This window comes from Budorcas taxicolor, unplaced genomic scaffold (genome assembly GCF_023091745.1).
Source record: "Budorcas taxicolor isolate Tak-1 unplaced genomic scaffold, Takin1.1 scaffold152, whole genome shotgun sequence".
Taxonomy (NCBI): domain Eukaryota; kingdom Metazoa; phylum Chordata; class Mammalia; order Artiodactyla; family Bovidae; genus Budorcas; species Budorcas taxicolor.
Window position 1 is genome coordinate 132,480 of NW_026291618.1, and position 24,519 is coordinate 156,998.

Genomic DNA, 24,519 nt, shown 5'->3' on the forward strand with positions numbered 1-24,519 from the left:
TCACTTTCACTTTTCATTTTCATGCATTGGAGAAGGGAATGGCAACCCACTCCAGTGTTCTTGCCTGGAGAATCTCAGGGACGGGGGAGCCTGGTGGGCTGCCGTCTATGGGGTCGCACAGAGTTGGACACGACTGAAGCAACTTAGCAGCAGCAGCATAGTCTTGCCAACCCTTCTTACTATCTAACTGGAATGGTTTTCTGATCCTATAACTGAATTGAAACATCACACACACATACACAACCATACATATATTTATACAATCATTGACACAGACACACACACAAAACTATTTCCATGCCTTCTTGCACACACCTCTAGAGTTCATAGACATATATACAGAATTCCAGATAGACGTTCACAACCATACATACATATGTCACACATAGCATACATGCTTATCTGATCCACATGCATGAACACAATAAGATATACAATAGACCAGTGCCATCAAACATGTACATACAATTGTCACAGGTTCTGAATAAACATACACACTTGTACACACATACTCAGTAATGGATTCACAACTGCTCAAACACACATTATGCAAATAATAGTTGTACCCACAAAGCACAGTCCTAAAAAGGCACATATATGTAGCTACCATCACTAAAAGGTAGATAACTGAAGACTGGTTGAATGTGTTTACTCTGGATGGCATGGAAATAGTTGAGATTTCATTAATATTTGGTGTAGTGGGTAGAAAGATGTTTTCATTCATTCATTAAGTTACAAGTAACATATTAAGCATATAAGAAACACAAGATAAACAAGACATAGTCCCTTCCTCATGAACTTGTAGTCTAGTGATGGGGGATGGTCAGTAAATAAACAAGGAAACAATCACGGTCTGTGATATGTGCTGAGAAGAAAATAAGCAAGGTAAAACATTAGATAATAAGAGAAGCCTCAGGATAGTTGGCAGTTTCCAGATGCTTTTAGAATTTTTGCTCCCTCTTTCAGCCTGGAAAAGTGAAGAGGTTGCAGATTCACCATCACTAAGTCACAGGATAAACCGGTGTGTGTGTGTGTGTGTGTGTGTGTGTGTGTGTATTAATACTAACATTAGTGAGAGTATGGGCTCAGGACCTGGAGTACCTGGTTTTCAATGTCGGTTCATTCTAGTTGAGTGATTTTTCTCTTTCCCTCAGTTCCTCATCCAAAAATAGGGATAATAATAGTTCCTTTAATAAGGATTAAACTAGCTGATACTTACGAAGCACTTAAAACTGCCTGGTGAGTGTTCTCAACATTAGCCATCCTATCATTTTTCGAGAACAGGTTTTCTTAGAGGGAGGTGAGTGCTCTAGGAAATGGGTGGGGAGGGGCTGGGGGAACATAAAGAAGAGCCTGACAGTGCTCTGTTGACTGTAAATTGAGCGAGCCTTCATCCCAAGCCTTATCTGAGCAGTCTTTTGGAATGTGACCCTGGCATACCACCCCAACAGTCCATAAACCAATCCACCACCACTCTGCTCTGCCCACGGCCACAAACCACAGAGAAAAAGACACACGATGGGTGGTGCTGGGTGTGCCTGTTGGTTTTTAGTTGCATTAGAATGCAGCAGCTCTGCTGTGGGTCTGGCTCCTAATGCTTGCTGTTTCTGCAGGTCAGCACCTATCCCCCTGCACCTGCCTCCCCAGGACATTCCACAGCCATTGTCAGTCTTCCTGGCTCCCAGCAACACCTCTCAGCTAACATGTGAGTAAAAAAAAAAAGAAAAGAGTTCAACCCTCCACTCCTGGTCCTGGCACAGAACAGTCATCTTTGCCATCCCTCTGTCATCAAGCATCCCCATCCCTAACCATCCCATGCAGAGAAACAACAGCTTCCCTTCCTTTACAATGTCCAAAGGAAATGATGAAAATTACAAATTACCGAACTACATCATCCTGGCCCATTATTTTACAAAAGCAGAAAGAGACTAGATTATGTACCAAAACCTTACAGGGAGATTGGGTACTGAGTGATTTCTGTTGTTTTTCTTTAGATTCACAATGCTTGGTCATCAGTAGATGCTGCTGTATCAGTGAGAAATAAATATAACATTTCAGGAGGGAAAGAAATCTTGCAGATGAGAACATTCTCCTAGCCCCTTTGATAAAACCTTTCAGTGCCTCAAAGTCCTTAGAGCAGTTGTCCCCAACCTCTGGGCTCTAATGCTGATGATCTGAGGTGGAGCTGGTATAATAATGACAGAGATAAAGTGCACAATAAATGTACTTTGTGCACTTGAACATGTACTTGAATCATCCTGAAACCATCCCACTGGCGCCAAAAAGATTGGGAACTGCTGCTTTAGCGTCTATCCAGCTCGAAGCCATACACTTTTAATGCCAAATCTGGGAAAGCAAAGTGGGTTATTTTTAATGCCTTTAGTTGGGTAATTATTCTCCTTCCAAAGCCTAACTACTCCCCAGGGTCTTTATCTCCCAGCTCATACCTGGATGTTATCTACCCAAGCTACTATGTGGACTTCAGAGTGGAAAGTCACTGCTCCAACCCAAGAACATTTCTGCCACGTTTCAAGCCCATCTTCCTCCATCCCACAGTGCAGCCAATATTCATTCCACTGTGTGCTGAAACACTGAAATTAACCCTTGCCTCCCACTACCCCATGTCCATCTCCTGCCTACATTAAGCTAGCATCTTGTGAGTCAGACACGTCACTACCCTCAGGAGAGAGAATGGATCAGAGAGGCTTCTATGCTGACCCCTCGGTTCCCTGAACCTTGATGGCTGTGACCACTGTCTTGAGGGTACTCTAAGCAGTGTGAACAAGCATCCTATATAAAACCATCACTTTCAGGCTTTCGACCCAACTCTGCCACTGATTCCTGGTCACCAACTCCTTTCTCTGTTCTCAGCCGGTTTCCCCAATGTCAAAATACTGATGTGACCTCAGTGAGTGACCTGGAGCTTCAGAGTACTCTATGCAGGAGGGAGAAGATGGAGGGGGCAGGGATTTGGGGCCCTCCACTGCAACTGCAGTAAGATTCCACCATTTCTATCTGCCTTACATAGTGAGGTTTCAATTCTTAAAAGATGTTTAGTGCTAACCACTGGGTCATGGACTCTGAGTTTTCCTCTCCCTTCACCCTTTGCTGGTTCCATTAGGCACACTCACCAGCGTCCTTCACCAGTTCCCTGTGTTTCCCCAGGTTTGTAGCTCTGCACTCCTACTCAGCCCATGGACCTGATGAACTGGACCTACAGAAGGGAGAGGGTGTCAGGGTCCTGGGCAAGTACCAGGACGGCTGGCTCAGGGGCGTCTCCTTGGTGACCGGGCGAGTTGGCATCTTCCCCAACAACTATGTCATCCCCATTTTCAGGTGCGTCCTCTCCAATCTCAGGAATCAGAGGGTTGGATCATCTAGGCAAGAGTCCATCTCTGAGTGGAATGGCTGAAAGACTCAATCCTTTCAGAGCGTGGGCCAAGAAACAATTTTTGCTTCACTATCCTCCTAATGGTTAATTTAAAAAAAAAAAAAAAAGTAAAATAGTTATCTTTTAAATAGCTCTTCACATTTTACAAGTATTGATACTTTTGCATCTTTTAACTCTTTGGCTATGCTCCAGTCGGACACAACTGAGTGACTTCACTTTCACTTTTCACTTTCATGCATTGGAGAAGGAAATGGCAACCCACTCCAGTGTTCTTGCCTGGAGAATCCCACGGACAGGGGAGCCTGGTGGGCTGCCATCTATGGGGTCACACAGAGTCGGACACGACTGAAGTGACTTAGCAGCAGCAGCAGCAGCATGCTCGAGTATCCCAGTAGGTGGGTGTTATTTTACAGATGATGAACGTGATGTGCAGTTAACCAGCCTGCTCAGGAACTAGACTTCAGTTCTACTGTACAGCCCCCACAAATCACTCTTCACTGTCTTCACCCAGACACTCCATAATCATAGAACAATGGGAAAGCCCAAAGATCAGAAGACCTATGGGAGCACCTTAGGAGACTTCCCAGGATGTGGTGCCATTAGGCAAGGTTTTCGTGACTCCGACCACTACCCATACATCCAACACCCCACTCATGTGCTAGTTACCCTGCAGGTCTTCTTTCCAAACAGCTTTCCCAACCTTTTTCATTCTCTGGCACATTCATCAGTTGCACTGCTGCACAGTTTGTTCAGCCACCTCATACAACCACAAGTACACACAGGCCCCCAAAACTATCCATGGCTCCTCCTATACGTCCAGGTGCTACCTCCACCCCCTATAAGTCCAGGCAAAGCCTATCACAAGGTACCAAGCCCCTTACCACACATAAACACTACCTTTATGACATACCAGAGAGTCATAACTCCAAGGAAAGGGATAATCCCATTGTTCTCTATAGGGGTTAGAGCAGGAGTCATATGTGGCCAGTTTGGGGGACCTTCCTGTAGGTGGGCAGTGTGTCCAGAGGAGGGCTGCAATGGTGAGAAAATAGAAGCTACATCACTGGATAAACCTAGAAAGACACTAGGATTGTTTGAGTGCAGAAGACAAGGGTCAGAGAGACCATAATAGACGGTGTAGATCAGGAAGCAGGCTTGTTCCCTCAGGGGACAGTGAACCAGTGAATACAACTTAGAAGATTCTGGTTCAATAAAAGACTGCGCTTGCTTTTATTGAGGTGGCGGATCCCCTTTCTAGATAGAATACAGGCAAAGTGTGGGTACCAATAGATCCAGGCAAAAAGATTTCTTTGCATGCCAGAAAGTTGGAATAGAAGGTCATAGTTACTCCCTTCGGTGGTTTTTGGAATTTGTTAGAAATTTGCAAAATCCCCAAAGGCAAACTAAGGATGCCTATAACTGATGCTTTAATCCATTTAGTCAGCAAATATATACTGAGCACAGTAGGTTAGGCACCCTTCTAGATACTGGAGAAACACCAGTGAACAAAATACACAGAAATCTCTGCCCACTGGAGCTTATACTCTGGTGGGATGGACAGAAAGGACGTGTAAGGAATATAAGTGGTGTGCTGATGATAAGGTCTAAGGAGAAAAAATCAGTCAGGAAAGGGGGATAGAATTTATGTAGGGGTGACTACAATGTTAATAGTCTGGTCGGGGGTGGGCTGGCTGAGCGGTGAGAAGGAAGAACAGAGGGGTGCGGGAAGCGCATTCCAGGGAAGCGCATTCCAGGCCCAGGGAACAGCGAGGACAGATCAAAGGCCCTGGGGAAGGAGCACCCTGACCTGAAGGCCGAGGGGCTGGATTAGGGAAGGGAGGGGGCTCCTACAAGATGAGGCCAGAGTGGTGACAGGGATTCAGATTCAGAATTTGCTCAGTCATAATGAGGAATGTGACTTCAACCATGTTATAGGGCTTGGAGCAGAAGTGTGACATGATCTAACTTGCATTGTAATTAGAACCCCTCTGGTTGCTGGGTTGAGAGTAAACTGTAGAAAGGTGGAAGCAGAGAGACTGGTTAAGCGGATATGGTAAGAATCCGGGGGGTCGGGGTTGGGGGGAGCTAGGGCGGGAAGGGGGGCGGTGTTGACGGTGAAATGAACAAAGGTGCTGGCTGTGGAGGGAGGGAGGGGGCAGTGGTTAGATTGTGGTTTATTCTAAAGGTAGAAACAATAGGATTTTCTGACAAATCCAATTCTGGGTGTAAAAAGAGAGGATTCAAAGTGAATCCTGAGTAACTGAAGACAAGGTTGCCTTTTACTGAGATGGAGTTGAAATCCAAAAGAGGAACAAACAGGTTTTGAGGTGTTAGTGAGGGGAAGCAAAAGCCTGGTTTGCAGCACATTGTCTCAGATGCCTTAGTATTCCTAGTAAATGGTTGCGTCTATACACATCTAGCATTTAAGAAAGAAGTCTAGGCTTAAGATGAAAGCCCAAAGACTAGATGAAATCATCGAGGTAAGATCCGTTGTGGTGGAGAGAATGACGGTGAGCCGGGAGCTCAGTTCCTCAAGGAAACAGGGAAAGTGATGTCTGCAACAAGGCAGAGTAGGAAATGGTAGAGTCTGTTCTTGTGAGTCCAAGCTGGGAAGTCTTGAGGAGAGTGGGAGGATAGTTCAGAAGTGACAGAGAAGAGCAAAGACCTACCTTAACACATGAATAGTCTTCCCTGGAAGAAACTATCGTGAACTCTCTAGGGCCATCTCTACTACTCTAGTGGGGCATTTGCATCAGGCCTTAGCCTAAAGTCCTGATTATTCCATAAAAAAACCATTAAAGTAAGAGTCACTGTATAATTCATCATCCAAACTAGGACACTTTTGAGATAGAAGAGGGACACTACCAGGAGTGCAGGTGTAAACTGAGACTCTCCCTGGAAAATCTGGACTTAAGGTCACCCTAACTAGAATGCACATGGGACTCTGTTCCAATGTAGTTCAAGGCTCCAGCTTCCCATTCTCTCCTTGGCTTTTCTCCAAGGTAGATCTATTCTTGGGCAAATGATGAGCTTCTCGACTCACTCTATCTGAGGTGGCAGTGTGTCTGATGGTGGATAGATGTTCAGCAGCACCGTAGGTGGCCATGAGTCCCTCCCCACCCCTGGCTCATAGAAACCTGATTATGTGCATATATTGAGATGCTGCTGATGCTGATGCTGATGTGTGTGTTTGCTTCCAGGAAATCAGCATTTCCAGAAAGGAAAGTCACTGTCACAGTATAATCTCCTTAGGGCTATTAGTTGACACCAGATCAATGCTTTCTCTGTGTGTATGTTTCCTCTGACAGCCTCCCAGATGCAGAGAAAGTTTCCATCCCCAAAACCTTGGATGCAGATGACATGCTCAATTTGTCTATCTAGGGGCAGCTCACCCTTGTTCTTAACAACCCTTCTCACTGTGGGAGGCTTGGTTCCTCCCAGTTCTCAGGGCTAAATGAGGCCAACCTTTGTCAGTGGAGTTTCTGCGACTGAGTGGGTTGGACTACATGTGCGAGGTCACTTTCTGCTCTTTGGTTCTGTGTGAGTGAGAGGTTCTCCCCCCATTTTCATTGTGTGTTTGCAGGGATGGCTCTGCACTACCTCCAGCCCCCATGGTGTACAGGACTGCCTTTTCTAAGACAGCCAGACCTCCAAGGTGTGAGGTGCCCCCTGAGATTTGAACCTTTGCTCTTAATCAGCATCATCTCCTAATGCACTGAGCCAGACAGAGTCTGGGGATCAACTGAGAGACCAGAGTTGACCAAAATGCCAGGGTTTCGATTTACGGTTCAGCAAGTGAGCCTTTTAATTACCGAAAGAGGAGAGGCTGCTGGGGTGTGTGAAGCTCCAGCACTCTGCTAGAGGGTAACGCCAGCCTGTCCAGCTATGCTGACCACACCTAGATCTCTGCCACCACGACCTATTCCCCAGATCCCAGAGATAGCCCGTGGGTCGGGGGTACACAACACTTGTCATGTTTTCATTCAGGCCCTTTGTAGCAGCACCTACATGCTTTTGGGTTTCCTCCTCCACACCCAGTCTCAATGGAGGCATGTTTCCTCCCATTTTAGAGGCTGCAGAAACCAGCTGCTCCCCATTCCTTCTCCTCCTCTTCACTCTCCCTCTCCCCTCCCCATCCTCCCCAACCTCCTCAGCTCATCACCACAGCTGAGGGGGACAGGCTTAGCCTCTCAGAACTTGGAAACGGGAACAAGGAAGGAACAAGGGAGGAAAGTACATGGGCCAAGTTGAAGACCGTTCATGGCGAGCACTCAAGCAGCAGCCCCTGATCAGACACTCCCCACCTCAGACTCCTGCCTCCCACTCTCAGCAGCCTCCCTAGGATCCTGTTTCCACGCTCTTTCCACTCCTTTCTGTCCTCCCAATAAACGCCTTTCTGCCCAGTAAGCTGGGATATTTCTCTTTCAGGCAGCCTTCACCAGACTCATATGCCATCCCATTGCCTAAGGGGTAGAGAAAAGTGACAGGTGGGCCACCACTCACTGTCCTTTAACTTGCTACACAGAACTGTATAAAGACTGTCACAGTGCAAGCTTTTGCCTTACCAAGAGGCTACTGCCAGTACTGAGCAGGGTAGAGGGCACATGTGTCAGGCCCCTTTCATGTACTACACAAGTTCTTAAGGGCTTATATCTCAGGTAGAAAGGGGGACACACTCAAAGCAGTACAGTGGGGCAAATCAGAGGCAACATGCTCACCTCCCCCTTAAACCCAGAATGCCTTTCAGTCTCTCCATCTAGAAAACAGGGATCATAACGTCTGCAGATCTCGGGTGTCATGGGGATTAATGAATGTATGTTAGCACAGCATTTTGATGTTAGAAGAACATGCTGGGTAAGTGCTGAGTGGTTTTTTTTTTTTTTTCTGGCTGTGCTGGGTCTCTGGGTCTTCTTCATTGCTACTTGGGCTTTTTTCTTGTTGCAGTGAGCAGGAGCCACTCTCTATTTGTGGCGCATGGGCTTCGCATTGCAGTGGCCTCTCGTTGCAAAGCACAGGCTCTAGGGTGCTCAGGCTTTAGTCGTTGCAGCTCCTGGGCTCCAGAACACTGGTTCAGCAGTTGTGGCACTTGGGCTCAGTTGTTCCCTCGTGGACCAGGGATCAAACCCATGTCTCCTGCACTGGCAGGCAGATTTGTTGCCCCTGAGCCACCAGGGAAGCCCATGTTGATCTTTTTGCCAAAAAACATAGAAGGGTTCAGTGTTGGGAAGGGGACTTGAAATTTAGGAGTTTCTGGAATCCAGCCTCATCTGGGCCCAGAAAAATGAGGTTGCACCTCAGTCTATAAACAATTGTCCAAAGAAAGGACTAGTCAAATAAGCCTGGCTCAGGCCTCATTAACTTTTCTGTACTTGCTGCCGCTGCCACTGCCAACCATTTTGGAGCCTGTCTTCCCTGTTGCTGGTCCATTTTGCAGCATCCTACACTTTGAGGTCTTTGTTTAAAACACAGGCAGGTGCAGACACTGCCATGAAAGCCAGCGCTGGGGAGTGCTCTCGGCTCAGCCCTCATCTCCAGAATGCAGTCTGAGCTCGGACTGGTGGCCAGCCCACTCCGCTTCCCTGACTGCATCCCCAGAGACCAGAGGAAAATGAAAGCTGTGGACAGAAACCCCCTCACCACAAGCATCTGTCCCCAGGGCGTGTGGCTGCATATGCTTCATGGGCAGAGCTGGCCACATTAAGTGGTGCCTTTCCCATCTTGTGCAACACTGGTGGCTCATTATTAGACTACATACAATTTTTTAAGCAAAAGAGGGAGAGAAAAAGGAGAAATAAGAGGAAATTACCTAAAGAGAAACCTGGAGGCATTGACAGGGAGGAAACTACATGGGGACATCTTTGTGCCAGGACCTTGGTTGAGTTGGTTACCTCCAGGGAATTAGCAGAGGTTACTGAATCAACAGAGTGACAAGGTGATTGAAGAGCTACTCCACTGGGGCTATGATGTTGGGGTAGGATGGGACGAGGACAAGAGGAACGTGTAAAGTGACAGCCATTCCCCACGGGGTTCAGGGAGCTGCAGGCTGGAAAGCGATGGGCAAGAGATTGCTGTTTTCAAAATTTAAATACTATTCTTAAAAATTAAAGCCTAAAAAAAAAAAAAATTAGAGCCTAAGGCTGAAGGATTAGGTTTTGTGGAGGCATGTGTTGGGCCTACCAGCTCCTTTGGTTTGTTTATTTCAAGCAGGATACAGGGTTTTCCAAATGATGAATGCTCTGACTAGCCAGAAGGTAGTGTATCTCTCAGTGATAAGAGCGTGGGTGACAAGGGCCAGCCTGGACCTGAGTTCAAATCTCAACTACCAGTAAATCTATATTTTTTAAATCTACAAAACAGTAGTATTTATAGTTGCTAACTCAGAAGGCTGCTGTGAAGGACGCATGAGATAATGTGGGCAAAGGACTTGGCCAATGCCAGACATACAGTGAAAGTGAAAGTATTAGTCACTCAGTCATGTCCGACTCTCTGTAACCCCATGGACTCCCCGTGGAGCCCGCCAGGCTCCTCTGGAATTTTCCAGACAAGAATTCTGGAGTGGGCAGCCTTCCCTTCTCCAGGGGATCATCTCAAGCCAGGAATCGAGGCCAGGTCTCCTGCATTGCAAGCAGATTCTTTACCATCTGAGCCTAAGTGCTCAAAATGTGTGACACAGAATGGCTGGCTTCAGTGCTAAGTGCATTATGGCAGCCTTTCAACACTTTAATAATATATGCAGAACACAGAAGATATAAAATAAGTCATATAAAATCTCTGCCTCCAAAGAGTAGAATCTAGTGGACAAGTCACTGAACAAACAAGAAACTGCCCCTCCAAAGTGAGATGAGCACATACAAGGTATTATGCTCTAAACTCAGGGCTGAAGGAACATGGGGTGAAGAGTGATCAGAGCTGGAGTGAAAGAAGATGAAATTCAAATCTTCTTGTCCCACCAGGCCTTAGTAGGAGACCTCGTCCCTCCCTTAGAGTACCCACACAGTTATTCCAGGTGTGGGAGCTGAGGCCTATCTATTTAAGACTCTGTGTGGTATGTATATATGGGTAGGAGTAGGTGAGGAGAGGCCACATGTGGTATATGGTTGGGAGCTGACTGTGGTATATGGCTGGACTCTTGACTGAATTTTTTCTTTTTCTATTTCTTTAAAAAAAAAAAAATTGCACAACCAGAAAGACATCTAGCGTTCCAGACTCCCGAAGTCCTGGTCTCTACACCACATGGACGTTATCCACCTCCTCTGTGTCCTCCCAAGGCAGTATTTCAGAAAGTGATCCCCGGCAGAGCCGGCCCTTCAAGTCTGTCTTCGTGCCCACGGCCATAGTCAACCCTGTGCGAAGCCCAGCCAGCCTGGGGACCCTAGGGCAGGGCTCTCTCCGCAAAGGACGAGGTAGCATGAGAAAGAATAAGTGGTGGCAGAGAGGTACGTGCCTAGACCTGAGGGATGGGGGCGATCTCACTCTGGGCAAACAGAGTGGTTTGGGGGTTTTGTTTTGTTTTGTTTTGCAAAAACAAGGATCTTTGCTTTAAGGTTGCTTTACATTTCCCAAATATCAAATTGTTTTATTAGATTAAGCAAGAGGGTCACAGCCCTCAGTCACTACATACACACACACTGATTGGGATGATACCAGCCCTGAGTACCAACGTGTAATTAGAACATGGCCTAGGCTGGATGCTGGTTCTTACTAAGACAGAATGACCAAAGCACTTGCTGGATCAGTGTTTCTCAAACTGTGCTCCGTGGAAACCCTCGGGGGTACCAAAAGGGAAATGAAGGATGCAGGGGAGGAGGAAAAGAGGAGTTGATGCTAAAAGCCCCTGAATCCCACTTTGTTTAACTAATATATGTACAAGTTTAAAAATTATATTATACAAAATTACACTATATTGTACAAATATATCCTTCCAATCCTTCACCCCCAGTCCCAAGTTCTCATCTATGTACATGCATACCGTGTAATCTAATACACTGTTCTGCACCTTGCTTTTATTTTTATATAACATCCACCTTGCGTGCATGGCAGCTACATAACTTCCTTCATCTTAAAAGCTGTGCTTTTATCTTCTAATATATTGAAACTCTGCATAAGACTTCATTTTGGGAGGTTCTAAAAAGTTTCTGAGACCCATTGTTCTATAAGACATCAAACCTCTATATTTGTACACCTCTCTAGAAGATGACAACAAGCTAAGCTAAGCTAACTTGATTTGTTCAACATCCCCTGACTTAGCCTGGGCTCTGCCATCCCTCCTTCGATCTTAAAAAAATAAAGGTGAACATGCAGTACTAGTCAGAGCAAAGGATTCGCATTGGGGCAATATGCCACACAGGAAAATGCCCTCAGAAAATTAAAGCAGTTATCTTAGTTCTACTCTTTCTCAGTGCTTTCTAGTCGCTTGCTTGGCTACTAATCTCAGCAGTCTTGCCTGTTTTAATTTGAGCCACTCGTGCCTCCCTCCTGCACCCTCCAGTGCCATCCTCCCCCCTCTCCCTGCAACACACACAATAAGTAATCCCACCACAATAGCCTTGGGAAAGTTACTTACTTCTTGGGTCTTCAGTTTCCTCATTTGAAAAATGAAAATAAAAATAGCACCTACCTCATCAGAGTAATAAAAGAATCCATTTAATAGTAATGATACGGTGCCTGGCACACAATAAGCACTCAAGAAATGTTAGCTATTTTTATAGCATTAGTGTCTTATAAGTATTATCATAGCTGTTACAATTCAGCAGATCATGTTAGGTCCACCCATAATGTGAATGTATCATTTCACGTAGTGCTGAAATGTTCACACTTATGAATGCCAAGAAGAACATCCCCATGGCAATGTTTCCCACTTCCTTTTGGACACTTCCTCTCTTCCTTACATCTGTCTTGATCAACTTGGAGTTTTGACCGATTGCATTGTGTGCACATGTAATAAGCTCCAACCTCTTGGAAATTAGGAACCCATAAGATAAACAGATATGGCAATAAACTGATTTTTCACTCATTTCCAAGAGCCTAAGGACAGGTCTGGGCTTCCTTGATGGCTCAGACAGTAAAGAATCCACCTGCAATGTGGGAGACCTGGATTCGATCCCTGGGTCGGGAAGATCCCCTGGAGGAGGGTATGGCAACACCCTCCAGTATTCTTGCCTGGAGAATCTCTGTGGACAGAAGTGCTTGGTGGACTACAGTCCATGGGGTTGCAAAGAGTCAGACACAACTGAGTGACTAAGCACAGCACAGCAAGGACAGGTCTGCCCAGCATGGCTTTGACTTTTCTAGGTCCCCGAAGCTTTCTCTCTCTCCCTTTCCCCAAGGTGAGGCTGGTCAAGCTATCAATCTCCCCAAAGCAAAGAGAAATGACAGAGAATTGACTATATGCACCTCACAGGGCTGTCAGTGGGAAAATAAATGTCGACATTGAAAGGTCAGACTCGTGTAAGCGGTGGCTGGCTTGCCAGCGGTGGCTGAGAATACCGACGCTCTTGAGTGAGTGTCTGCTTTTCATGTTCACACCCATCCTGATGAAGAGTCACGACACAGAACATGGCCTTGGATGGGCCCTCTGTGCCAGACACACGTAACTTTGATTCACACATGTGTCCGTAGAGTGTCACAGAGGACTAACATCTCTGCTATGGCTGCAAATGCTGGGAGACCCTTATGGAGAAATGACCCACAATGTGGCTCAGGGTGTCTCTCCTACTCCCCACCTCAGAGTACAATAACTTGCTGATTATCCAGATCACCCATAGGACATGTTCTCAAGGGGTGGGGAGCTCCTGTGTTCTAGAGAATTTGAGGGGAAGGAATGGCTTCCTTTTACAGAGGAGGCTCATCTCAGTTAAAAGCAAAAAAAAAAAGGAGGGGGGAATGAGCTCAGGGAAGTGAAAGGGGCAAAATCAAACTCCTAGACCATGCATGCATTTTTACAGTTTGCTTCTCCTTTACCTAGAAAAGAAAAAAAAAGTTTTCAAACATGGGGGCATTTATTATGTTCCAGGCACTATCCTAACACTTTGCATGCATCATAAAATATAATCTCACCTCAGCCCATGAGGTACTGTTGTTAGCTCCAGTTTACAACCAGAGGGGCCGAGGAGCAGGAAGGTGATGTGACTGACCAGCCCCTGGCTCCTTGAGAAGAGATCAGATTCCAGAGCTTGTGTCATGGGACTTGCCGAAGCTCATCTGTTCCCAACCCTAACTCGGAAATAGCCTTTCCAGATTTGCTTCCAACTACTGTCACATTTGCCCAGTAGACATGGTCTCTAAATCCCACTCAGCCTTCCTCCCCACAGACCCGATGAAGAGCAGAGGTCCCCATACCACAGGCATAATGCTTCCATCAGAATTTTCTTCAAGAAGTTGGTCAGAGTCCCCTCCCCTCTCTCCTCACTCTCCCTCCTGCTCATGCCTCTCAGCTGACTCATTCTTGTGAGTCTGTGTCTGCTGTCTCTTGCTTTGTCTCTGCTTTTGTGTCCTCTTTGGTCTGCATGACATTTCTGTTCTCTTCTCACTGTGAAGCCCTCTCTTTAGGACTGTCTTCTTCATATCTGTGTGTGTGTGTGTGTGTGTGTGTGTGTGTGTGTGTGTGTGTGTGTGTGAAAGAGAGACAGAGAGACAGAGAGACAGACAGAGGACGAATGGAGGTAATACACCTTCTGACACCACCCCCCACCAACACTCACCTAGCCAGTCATTGGCTGCCAGCACTGGCAAGCAGCACTAAAAAAAGAATAAGGTCACCTTTGAAAGACCCTGGGAGAATGTGAGCACAGTCAAATTGGGAAAGCACTTAACTATTCTGGGATATCAGGACGTACTGCCTACTCAGTGGCCCCCCTCCACCCCCAGCTGCTGTCAGCCGCCCCAGGGCTGATATCTCTGTCTTATAATTCTCAGATGGATCTCTGCAGAGACCCGTCCAGTCGGGGATCCCCACCCTCGTGGTGGGCTCCTTCAGACACAGCCCCACCATGGTGGTCCAGCCTCAACAGTTCCAGTTCTACCAGCCACAGGGGGCCCCCTCCTCAGCCTCCACGGTGGCGGCAGAGCTGGGACCCAAGCCCACTCCCACCGGGGAGCCTGCCCTCACGTGCGTCAGCAGGGGCAGCGACACCAGGATCCACACGGCAGCCAGCTCCCTCATCATGGAAGGCAAAGAAATTCCCGTCAAGAGTGAGCCTCTCCCCAAACCGCCTGCATCTGCCCCGCCCTCCATCCTGGTGAAACCAGAAAACTCAAGAAACAGCAGCGAGAAGGTAGGAGTAGGTGACATGGCAGCGGTAAAGAATCCTCCCGCCAGTGCAGGAGACACAAGAGACGTGTGTTCAGTCCCTGGGTTGGGAAGATCCCCTGGAGGAGGAAATGGCAACCCACTCCAGTATTCTTGCCTGGAATGTTCTATGAACAGAGGAGCTTGGCAGGCTACGGTCCATGGGGGTCACAAAGATTTAGACACACTGAACATGTATGCATGACCATGAGGTGACGTGAGGAGGGCCTGACTCTTTAGACCCCTAACTTTGCACAGTGTCTCAGCTCCTGAGATTTCAACTTTGAATGGATGAGGAATCAAAGGAATCCTCACACACAACCCCCCTCCACATCCTTATACCACCTCCATCCTCCCTGGACATGTTACTGAACCTCCTTGATGCTTCCAGAATATCTCATACATCCTACTTTCAAGGCCCAGGGGTGACTTGAAAAAGCATGGCTTTGGCCTCAGATACAATGTTGTTTTGAATTCCAGCTCTGCTGCTTGCTAGCTGGTGGCTCCGGTTAAAACATTTCACCTTTCTGAGATTTTTTGCTTAATCCGTAAAATGGCAGTAAGAAGAGTCATAGCCTCACAGGACCGGAGTGGAAATTATATGAGATGAGTAAAGTGCTTACACAGGGAATAATGTGTACCTGTTCACAGTATGGAGGAGGTAACTGAGACACAGCAGAGTGTAAGTGACTTGTCAAGGTCACACAGAGCTGTAACTACTCAATTGACCATTATCAGGACCTTTGTGGTTCTGTGGCTTTTCCATAAGAAGACATAAGAATTTTTGTAAACGTTTTATGTTCTCAGTAATATCTTTGAGGAAAGAAGGATGGTGGGATGGAGGAGGTAACAAGAAAATTAGGTGACTGTTACTGTTTCGTTTTGGGACTTCCCTGGTGGCTCAGCAATAATCTGCCTACAATGCAGGTGATGTAGGTTCAGTCCCTGGTTCAGGAAGATCCCCTGGAGAAGGGAATGGCAGCCCACTCCAGTATTCTTGCCTGGAGAATCCCATGGACAGAGGAGCCTGGCAGGCTACAGTCCATGGGGTCGCAAAAGAGTCAGACACGACTTAGCGACTAAAGAAACAAACAAAAGACAGGCAATGGCCAAGGTAAACACTGATTGTACCAGACAGATCCTGTAACAGGCTAGGAAAGAAGGGAGAGAGGAAAGGCTTATGCAAATGTGAGATGGTGACTCCCACACAGACAGGGAGCTGCTGATCAGCACCAGCCAACTGTTGGCAGAATGGGGCCCTGGCCCCGGTGCACCTGAGCTATATCATAAGAGACAGATGAAATCCTGACTTTTATATATGCAGTCTCCCAATTTTTCATGTTAGCAGCTAAAACTCTTAAACCTTCTGTAGACAAAGTGTAGTCAGCGGTGTCTAGTTTGCTGGCTCTGCTTTGAGGATTTATAAGTTAATCACAGAACTTGACGCAGTCAGCAGGTAGGCCTCAGGGAAGAGGTGGGCCTCAAGACAGGCCTTACTGGCAGGTGGAGAAGAGAGAGGGGAGGTGAACTTCTTATATTTTCTCTAAAGGATCATACCCTCTTGCCTAGGACCCTGTTCTTAGGTCGGTGATTGCCCCTTCTATTTCTCCTAGATAATCCCCATTCTTCAGTTCTTGATTGAAATAACTCCGCCTTTAGGAGGCCCTGCCTGACAAGTCCCATTCCAGCTTCAATTGGATACTCCTACCCACTCCCTTAGCATCTTATTCTTCCCCACGGAAGCACTGGTTCTCACTGTCATCTGTCAGGGAAGTTCTGTTCACTCTTGGATTTGTACATAGCACTTGACAGAGTGGTGATCCCTGGTGGACTCTCATGCAGACACAAGTATTTGCTGGAGGAACACATGAATGAGGCATTCCCAGAAGGGACAGGGTAAAGGAACAACGTGAGCCAAGTCCCGGGGGAAACAGCACAGTTCTCACACCTCAGCCATGTCCCTTTGTTCTCCTGTTTTACAGCAAGTCAAAACTGTGAGATTTCAGAACTACAGTCCTCCTCCCGCCAAACACCACACCTCCGGGAAGCCTGAACAGCCAGCCACCCCAAAGGGGTCCCAGCCTGAGGCAGCCCCCTTGGGCCCGGAGATGACCATCCTGTTCGCCCACCGAAGTGGCTGCCACTCTGGACAGCAGACAGACCTCCGGAGGAAGTCAGCTTTTAGCAAAACTGTGACCCCGGCGTCCACTGCCTCAGCCACGCAGACCACGTTTCCCAGCAAATGAATCTACAGGCGGCTTTTCCTAGACCCCAAAGAGGTGAATTGCATTTAAATATAGTATGCCTCCACTGAGGGCGTCCTGCTGTTCTTTGGGGACTTGAGCATGGGTCCTGTTCTGCCTTGTTTAGCTCCAGGAAAGGACAGGTGGGAGTGCAGATTCCTGCCTTGGCTAGGAAGGTAGACTAGGTGACCTTGCAGACGTAATGATTCTATGTCTCAAGACGACTGCCCAGACCAAGGAATGGGAGCTCATCCTGCCCACTCTCGTCCCAGTGTGGAATGTGCGCCCCTCATTCCCTGTGCTCTGTGTAGAATTTCTATGATGCTCTAAAGCGGGGTTCAGCCGGGGGATCACAGTGGTAGAATGCTGGCGTTACTTCTTTGACCTCAACATCTTAGAACAGCTTCTGCCAGACCACTAGTAGGCACTGTATATTTTTCCCCTCCATTGAGTCACAATCCTGGCTGCCAAGGGAGAACTTCTGGGAAAGGTATGAGACGAATGCTGTGAACATTCTAAGAACCCTCTAAACCAAAGAGAGCCAGCTCCCTGGCTTTGCTCCAGACAAGGTCAGAGAGAAAGCTGACTGCTGTCATACTTGAAGCTTCTCAATTTGTTTGCCCACATACAGTCCTACACAGTAGATAAGCAAGAAGCATGTACTTATGGAGAGGGTCCTGTATGATACTATGGACCATCGTTCATCCTTGGCTCTAGACTGACTTCCCCAAGAAAACACAACATGCTTAGAAACAACTTCATAAGGGGTTTGAGTTTAGATATTCATTCTGTTTGCACTGCAAACAGTCTTTACTTCCACTGATTTCTTCTATTTGGGGCAGACTAGATGTTTCCCTGGGTTGCAGGATAAGGTAACAATGTTATGGGGAGGGTGGCAATCCAGAGCTGGGTGGGGGTCTCTTCTAGAGGAAAGTGTCTGTAAAAAGGGACTGGACAAATAAAGTTGGAGAGGAAAGGGAATAAGAAGGAGGAGATGATGAGAATGAGAGAGAAAGACAGAGGGTTAGGGAATGAGTCAGGGAAGAAGACCAAAGAGAAGATCAACCTTGACATTCTTGGCAGGTGGGGAAAGAAGGGCGGAGTCTGCAAAGCTAGGTAATCCCACTAAGATGGGGGCTGACTGAGTGGGACAGCCAGGCAGAGCCTTGTAAACAAGGCTAAAGGGCAGCCCAGGGAGCAGAGACAATGCTGTAAGACAAACCATTAATTCTCATTAAACTTAATTATTGTGATTTAACATTTATTGCATGCCCATCAATGTGGGCACTTCAGTGCATGAATGCCATTTACTACTAAGCCTGGATATCATTAAAAAAAAAAAATAGTCAAGTCTAATTAGACCTTCTCCCTGGACAGTTCTTAAAGATACTGGGATTAAAAACATTTATCTTTTACATACCAACCACACACTTGGCAAATTGAATTATCCAGACTTTTCCAGACCTTCATAAAACACAAACAAAACCATCATTCTGCCAAGAACTACTGCACATGTCAGACCTTTGGGGTCGCTAGGGCCAGTGTGGCAACACGTTCTGGTGCTTCTGTGAGATACTGACCCATGTCTACTCCACAAAATCGTCACCCCAACTGCATGATTCAGTGAGGTGGAAATAGTCATCCAGACAGAGAAATGGAGAAAAGTCACCAAGGCAGGCAGGCATCGTATGATTTGTCAAAATATGAGTACCTACCCCTCGTATTTACCCCAAAAAGTACTCTCAATGAGTTTAGCAATCTGCCCCCAGAGCAGCAGACGTGACCTGCCCAGACAACCAAATATTTACTCTGTGCCTCAGTAGCACTGGAGCCAGTTACTTTTTAACTGATGTGGCTGAAAAGCAGGTTTGAGTGTAATGAAGACACAATCCATGCCCTCCAAATGAAACAGAATATTCATTCCATTGCCCACAATCTCTATAGAGTAACCTTTCTGAGAATTGTAAGCAATGCCAGACTGGCCACTCCCATTCCATCCAGCCCCCTTTCCCCTGCTCAGCAGCAAACACCCTCCCAAACAAATCCCAGCTCTGCCGAGTCACCTGAGGATTTGAAAAGGGTGGTAAAGCTGAACTCGCTGCCACTCCCTGTCATTTGTTCCATCACCCTGTTGGACACTACATCCTCTGCTATAATGTCCGCCATAACCTTATAAGGCAAATGTAACTCTTCCAGTTATAGAGCCTGGGGAGCCGAGGCTTGGAGGGTAACCGCAGACAGTGGCAGAGCGAGCTTGCAAGCTGCCCTCACCCTGAGTTCAAGCTATCTAACTTCAGAGCCCAATCGGGACTGTGCTCAATGAACCAAAAGACCAGCCTTGGTGGCAGCTCACCGCCTTCAGACCATAGAGAGGAGGCACAGTGCGGCGGCCACAGTTGCCGGCTCTGCTGCACACAGACTAGCTCCAGTCCTCATTTGCCACGTGCTAGCTGTGTGATGCTGGGCAAGCTACCTGACTTCTCTAGGCCCTGCCTTCTTAAAAGCCATGATAATAGTGCCAGCCTCACTGGGTAACTGTGAGGGTTAACTGAGGTAACGTAAAGTGACTGAAGTCATGCTGGTACATAGTGAATACCTGAAAAAGGTTAGCCTTGAATGTTTTTAAGGAAGTGGGCTATTGAAATTCCAGGCAAGAAAGTCTAAATAAGGGCCTGCCCAGGGCTGTGGTGCTAAAAGGAGCCCAAGTAACCTAGTCATGGAGGTCAAGACACAGTCTAAGCTGAGTCCTGAAGGACAGGAAAGAGTCAGGCAGGCAAAAGGATGAGAGAAAGGGTGTCCAAGCGGGGTAAGAAGCACTGGCAATGGGTTTAAATGTAGCAACCAAGTCAAGTTCTCTTGTCCCCAAGCACAAAGAATCCACTCCTGTGTGGAACATTCCAGGGATCCCAGGTGGGTGTGGAACACCTCACGTCTGAAGCCAGACATTCCTGTGAGAACTCTATACCCTCAGCCAAGACTCAGAGTCCCTAGAAGAGGTCCACCTTCACCCTGTGATCAGCCCTGACACCTCAGTGCAAGGAAGGCTGCTATAGGCAGGCTGTGCTGGGGCAGGAACAGAGGGGGGACACCTGAGAGATGAAGGAGGGGCACAACCAGTTGAGGACAGACTCTGAGGACCACACTTGAGGAAATGGTTGCCGTAAGCAGCTAGTGGTAAAGAAAACTGCCTGCCAGTGCAGGAAACATGAGACCTTCAATTCCTGGGTCAGGAAGATCCCCTGGAGGAAGGCATGGCACCCACTCCCATATTCCTGCCTGGAGAATCCCATGGACAGAAGAGCCTGGTGAGCTACAGCCCGTGGGGTTGCACAGAGTCAGACACGACCAAGCACGCACACACAAACAGCATCAAGGTCCTCACTTAAAGCCTGTCTCCTTCCCGGCTGGCATGGGACCATCTACACTTCCTCCCCCGCCCACTCCCATAGACAGAGCTTCTGCAGGAAGATCTTAAAGCAGTGGTCCCACCTATGACTCAGTGAGAGGCCGAACTAAACACTGACTTCTGACTCACAGATTTTCAGCTTCCCTGGGACTTTCAGAAAGTCCGTCTACATCAGGCCCACATTCCTGATGGGCACCCATCCAGAGGGAGCTGCGTCAAGGTCAAGATTTCAGTGAAATGGACACGTGCTCTTCAATTTGCCTTGACCCCAGCAGCCTGCTTCACTCACTCACGTACCTGCACCTGTGTGTTCCCCTCCAGACTATGTTCCACTTCATCTCAGAAGCATCTTAAACCCCTTCTACATAGAGCTGGGTCCCCAGATATCAGCTGATCCAGGCACACAGGTCTCAGGAGCATAATGGTCCCTGCCAGGGCCCTACAGGATGCTGTTCAGTAGTTTTGGGGTGGGGACTAGGCATATGTGTTTTCAACAAGCTCCCCAGGTGATTCAGAGGTACATAACAAATGAGAGAAAGTTCACCTTTCTTAAATGGTATAGCAGTGCTGACATTTGGCTCTGAAATTCAGCAGGAATATGGTCACACTGGTTGTCAATATATTGAAAGCGTCCTGTACTGATAGGTGAATAGTAGATTCTCTGAGCTCCCCAGGGCTCTCCCCACTCTCACACCCTGGCTCTTTCTCCAGGTCCTCCCCATCGCTGTCCTGTCCAAAAGCTAAGGCCAGCTGCAGTTGAGACCCGCAGCAATGAAACCCTTCTTCATTCTGATTAGCTAATACCTATGACATACTGGGGTTCCCTGGTGGCTCAGACAGTAAAGACTGCCTGCAGTGCAGGAGACCTGGGTTTTACCCCTGGTTGGGAAGATCCCCTGGAGAAGGGAATGGCTACCCACTCCAGTATTCTTGCCTGGGACATCCCACGGACAGAGGAGCCTAGGGTCACAAAAAGTCAGACACGACTGAGCAACTAACACTTTCACTATGTCATAATGATTCTGAAATGTCTGGACTGTTACCCTGTTGTACAGAGTAAGGCCCAGAGAGGTCACTCAGAAGTTGAGAGCACTACTATCAAGCCCAACATTCTTCCTGGCCCCCATCCTGGCCACTGTTCAGCCCTTAACATTTACCTTTGTAGGCCCTCAGCTGAAGCAAGGAGCTGACTTGGAGGACAGGTGTTTCCATGCCTGTTTACCTGTCTTTTTCAGCTAAGAGTTTCCTAGGTGTAAATGATAAACTTCAGTGTCCCAGCTCCTCTGGTCTCATACAGGCAGGTAAGGAAGCATGTACTTGACTTCAACAAGATGAACAGGCCCCCATCTTGATCCTCTCACTGCCTCTTCACACAGGCCGGCCCCACAGAGTCCGACTCCCTTCCCGGGGAGCAAGCAGCTGAAACAGGCAGGATAACAAGGGCCTCGCCAGCTGGGAGCACGTGCTTAACAAGCTGGGCCCTCCCGGGGCAGCAGCTGCTGCCACTGAGGCTTCTCTCGCTTATGTCTTGAGAGTGAAGGCCCCAGTTCCCCCTCAGGTTGAGTGAAGGGAATGTTAGCACTTGCAGAAACCTCTTAGGTGACCATGAAAGACAGTCACTCAACAGGCAGGACCAAGTTGGGGAATTAACTCCAGAGAGCCTTACAGCAGGTTGGCGTCATTGAGCGTAAAGCTCACAAGGACGTTTTGCCTGAAATAGAACAATGTTAAATGATGATCAAGCCATCTGCTGTTTGCCAAGCTGTAGTATCGTGTCCTAGACCAGAGTAGAAACACAATGTTCCCAGGAAGCCCTTCCGCTGATCGACCTACACTTTGACAAATGGAAGGCAGCAGAGGTGGGATCAAAGATGATGGGATGGAGGACATGGAGGAGCATTGCAGATTCACCCATCGATCCATCCAACAGCAGTTAATTCACCACGCACCCTGGCCCAGGCTCTATGAGAGGCAACGAGGATAGAGTAAACAGGATAGATAAAATACAGATGGCCCCCACAGAATGGTGTTTCTTACTACTTCTTTTCTGAATCTGGGCTCCTGTCTGCTTTTCTCCCCTTTTATAATTAAATGTCCTATGCTGGTAAGTCGCTTCAGTCATGTCCGACTCTGTGCGACCCCATAGACGGCAGCCCACCAGGCTCCCCCGTCCCTGGGATTCTCCAGGCAAGAACACTGGAGTGGGTTGCCATTGCCTCCTCCAATGCATGAAAGTGAAAAGTGAAAGTGAAGTCGCTCAGTTTGCTCAGTCATGTCCGACTCTTAGCGACCCCATGGACTGTGGCCTACCAGGCTCCTCTGTCCATGGGATTTTCTAGGCAAGAGTACTGCCAGCGCCTTCTCCGAAATGTCCTATAGACATAATTATATAGGATCATGAAACCAGTAATCATATATCTACCACCTAGCTTTTTAAAAAATAATTGAAACTTGCTGTGTGCTTCTCCCAGTTTCATTCCTTCCTTCCCCACCTCCCACTTCCCTCACAACCTCTATCCTGAATCCCATGTTTATCATTCCCATGTTTATATCCCACTCATGTACCATATGGAACTTTCAGCACAGCTCATAGAGGTACTCAGTAAACACTAGTCAAAGAAGATATTGCAACCTGAGGCCATACACACCCAGCCTGAATATTTAAACTCCCATCTGGTTACTGTCATTGGGACTCAAACGCTTTGATTTATTCCTGGGATTTGAGATTTTGATGCACTGGCATGTCTGGTTTTGAGGCATTCGAGTTTAAAGGGGTTTTTACAAGAATTCTTCCTAGTACAGCTGCTTTAGGAGACCCTGTTGCTCCTGAATAAGGAAAATATGGGCTGTGACTGTGCCTACATTCCTTGAATATAGGGTTTTCAACACAGCTCTCCTCTGCACCTTGCCTGGAGCCTCTGGGTAGCCAACTGCAGAAACCAGAGTAGCTTCTCAGATTCTGAAACTAAAACACATCTTGCTGCTGCTGCCAAATCCTTCCAAGAACTTCATGAAATGCTCAGAGAAAAATTATCTTTGTCCACAGACTACAGATCAAGAAACTGAGACTCAGGATGTTTCAGCAACTTGACTAAGGTCACATAATGAGTTTGAAATGGAAGGGAGACTACTAACTCTCATCCAGTGATAATTGTTACCATTTACTGAGCACCTGCTGTGTACCAAGCACTGTACATGTGGCATGCCATTCAATCCTACCCAACCCTATGATGGCAGGTACTGCTGTTATTCCATTTTAGAGAGTAGAATTATGGCCCAGAGGTCAAACGATCTGTCCAAGGTAACAAGGACTAGAACCCAGAACTCTTAAATCCAAACCTTAATCTAAAGTCACCATGTCCCAAGCATCCCTGGTGGCTCAGTGGTAAAGAATCTGCCTGCCAATGCAGGAGACACAAGTTCAATCCCTGACTCAGAAAGATCCATTAAAAAAAAAAAAAAAAAGAAGTCATCATGTCCCTCTTCTTCAGTGGCAACTGTAAACACACAACATGTTGAAGTTGGAGAGGATGCAAAATGTGTGTGTTCTGCAGAAACCACAGGGATGAAGATGGAGATGGGAGTGGGGGGATGGTTTAACTCGGGGTGAAGCCCTCCCAGAGAATTAGTCTATGGGTCTTACCAACCAAGAAGTAGGGGTGGGAAAGAAGGTGACTGAGAATATTCTGTACAGAGATATCTGAGAAGCACATCTACCCCTGTTGCAAGGGCGGCCAGGCACAGCCAACTTGAAAAAGAACCAAAGCTTGCAATGTGGTTCTGGATCATTGACATCAGAACATGATGATCATTCTGTGGTCTCTAGGTCTCTCCCTCTTCACAAGTCTATTTCTGGTTTTGCCTGTCCTCACTCTAAATAATATACAGTTCAGAAGAAGGGGGTTATGATTTCCAAAATGACCCCCACTTTCATCTTCTCTGTGGGAACAAGAGGGCTCAGAGAGCTGACATCTTCCAGTGTTCCATGCTGATATTTATCCAAAGTTCAAAGGCAATTGCTTTGGGGGAGTAAATACACACCCACAGATGCAAGCTAATTATGCAAATAGGGTCACTGCTGGATGGACAAGAGCTGCAGTCTGGTAAAGACTAAATCGATGCCAGCCAAGACCCGGAGAGAAAGGCAAAACACATTTGCAAAGGCCACTCTGTGTATCCTTGGTTAATGCTG

General features: G+C 47.3%; 1 protein-coding gene across 1 annotated transcript in view; it reads left to right on the forward strand.

Annotated features, from left to right (window-relative positions):
* LOC128071110 (E3 ubiquitin-protein ligase SH3RF2) overlaps positions 1-16,924 on the forward strand; it is a 131,191-nt gene extending 114,267 nt beyond the window's left edge. Inside the window, exons 6-10 of the mRNA XM_052664073.1 lie at positions 1,614-1,705; positions 3,166-3,336; positions 10,577-10,827; positions 14,306-14,664; positions 16,661-16,924. Of these exons, the coding sequence (XP_052520033.1) occupies positions 1,614-1,705; positions 3,166-3,336; positions 10,577-10,827; positions 14,306-14,664; positions 16,661-16,924 (1,137 nt within the window). The remainder of the gene's footprint in view (positions 1-1,613; positions 1,706-3,165; positions 3,337-10,576; positions 10,828-14,305; positions 14,665-16,660) is intronic.
* The last annotated feature ends 7,595 nt before the right edge of the window (positions 16,925-24,519 follow it).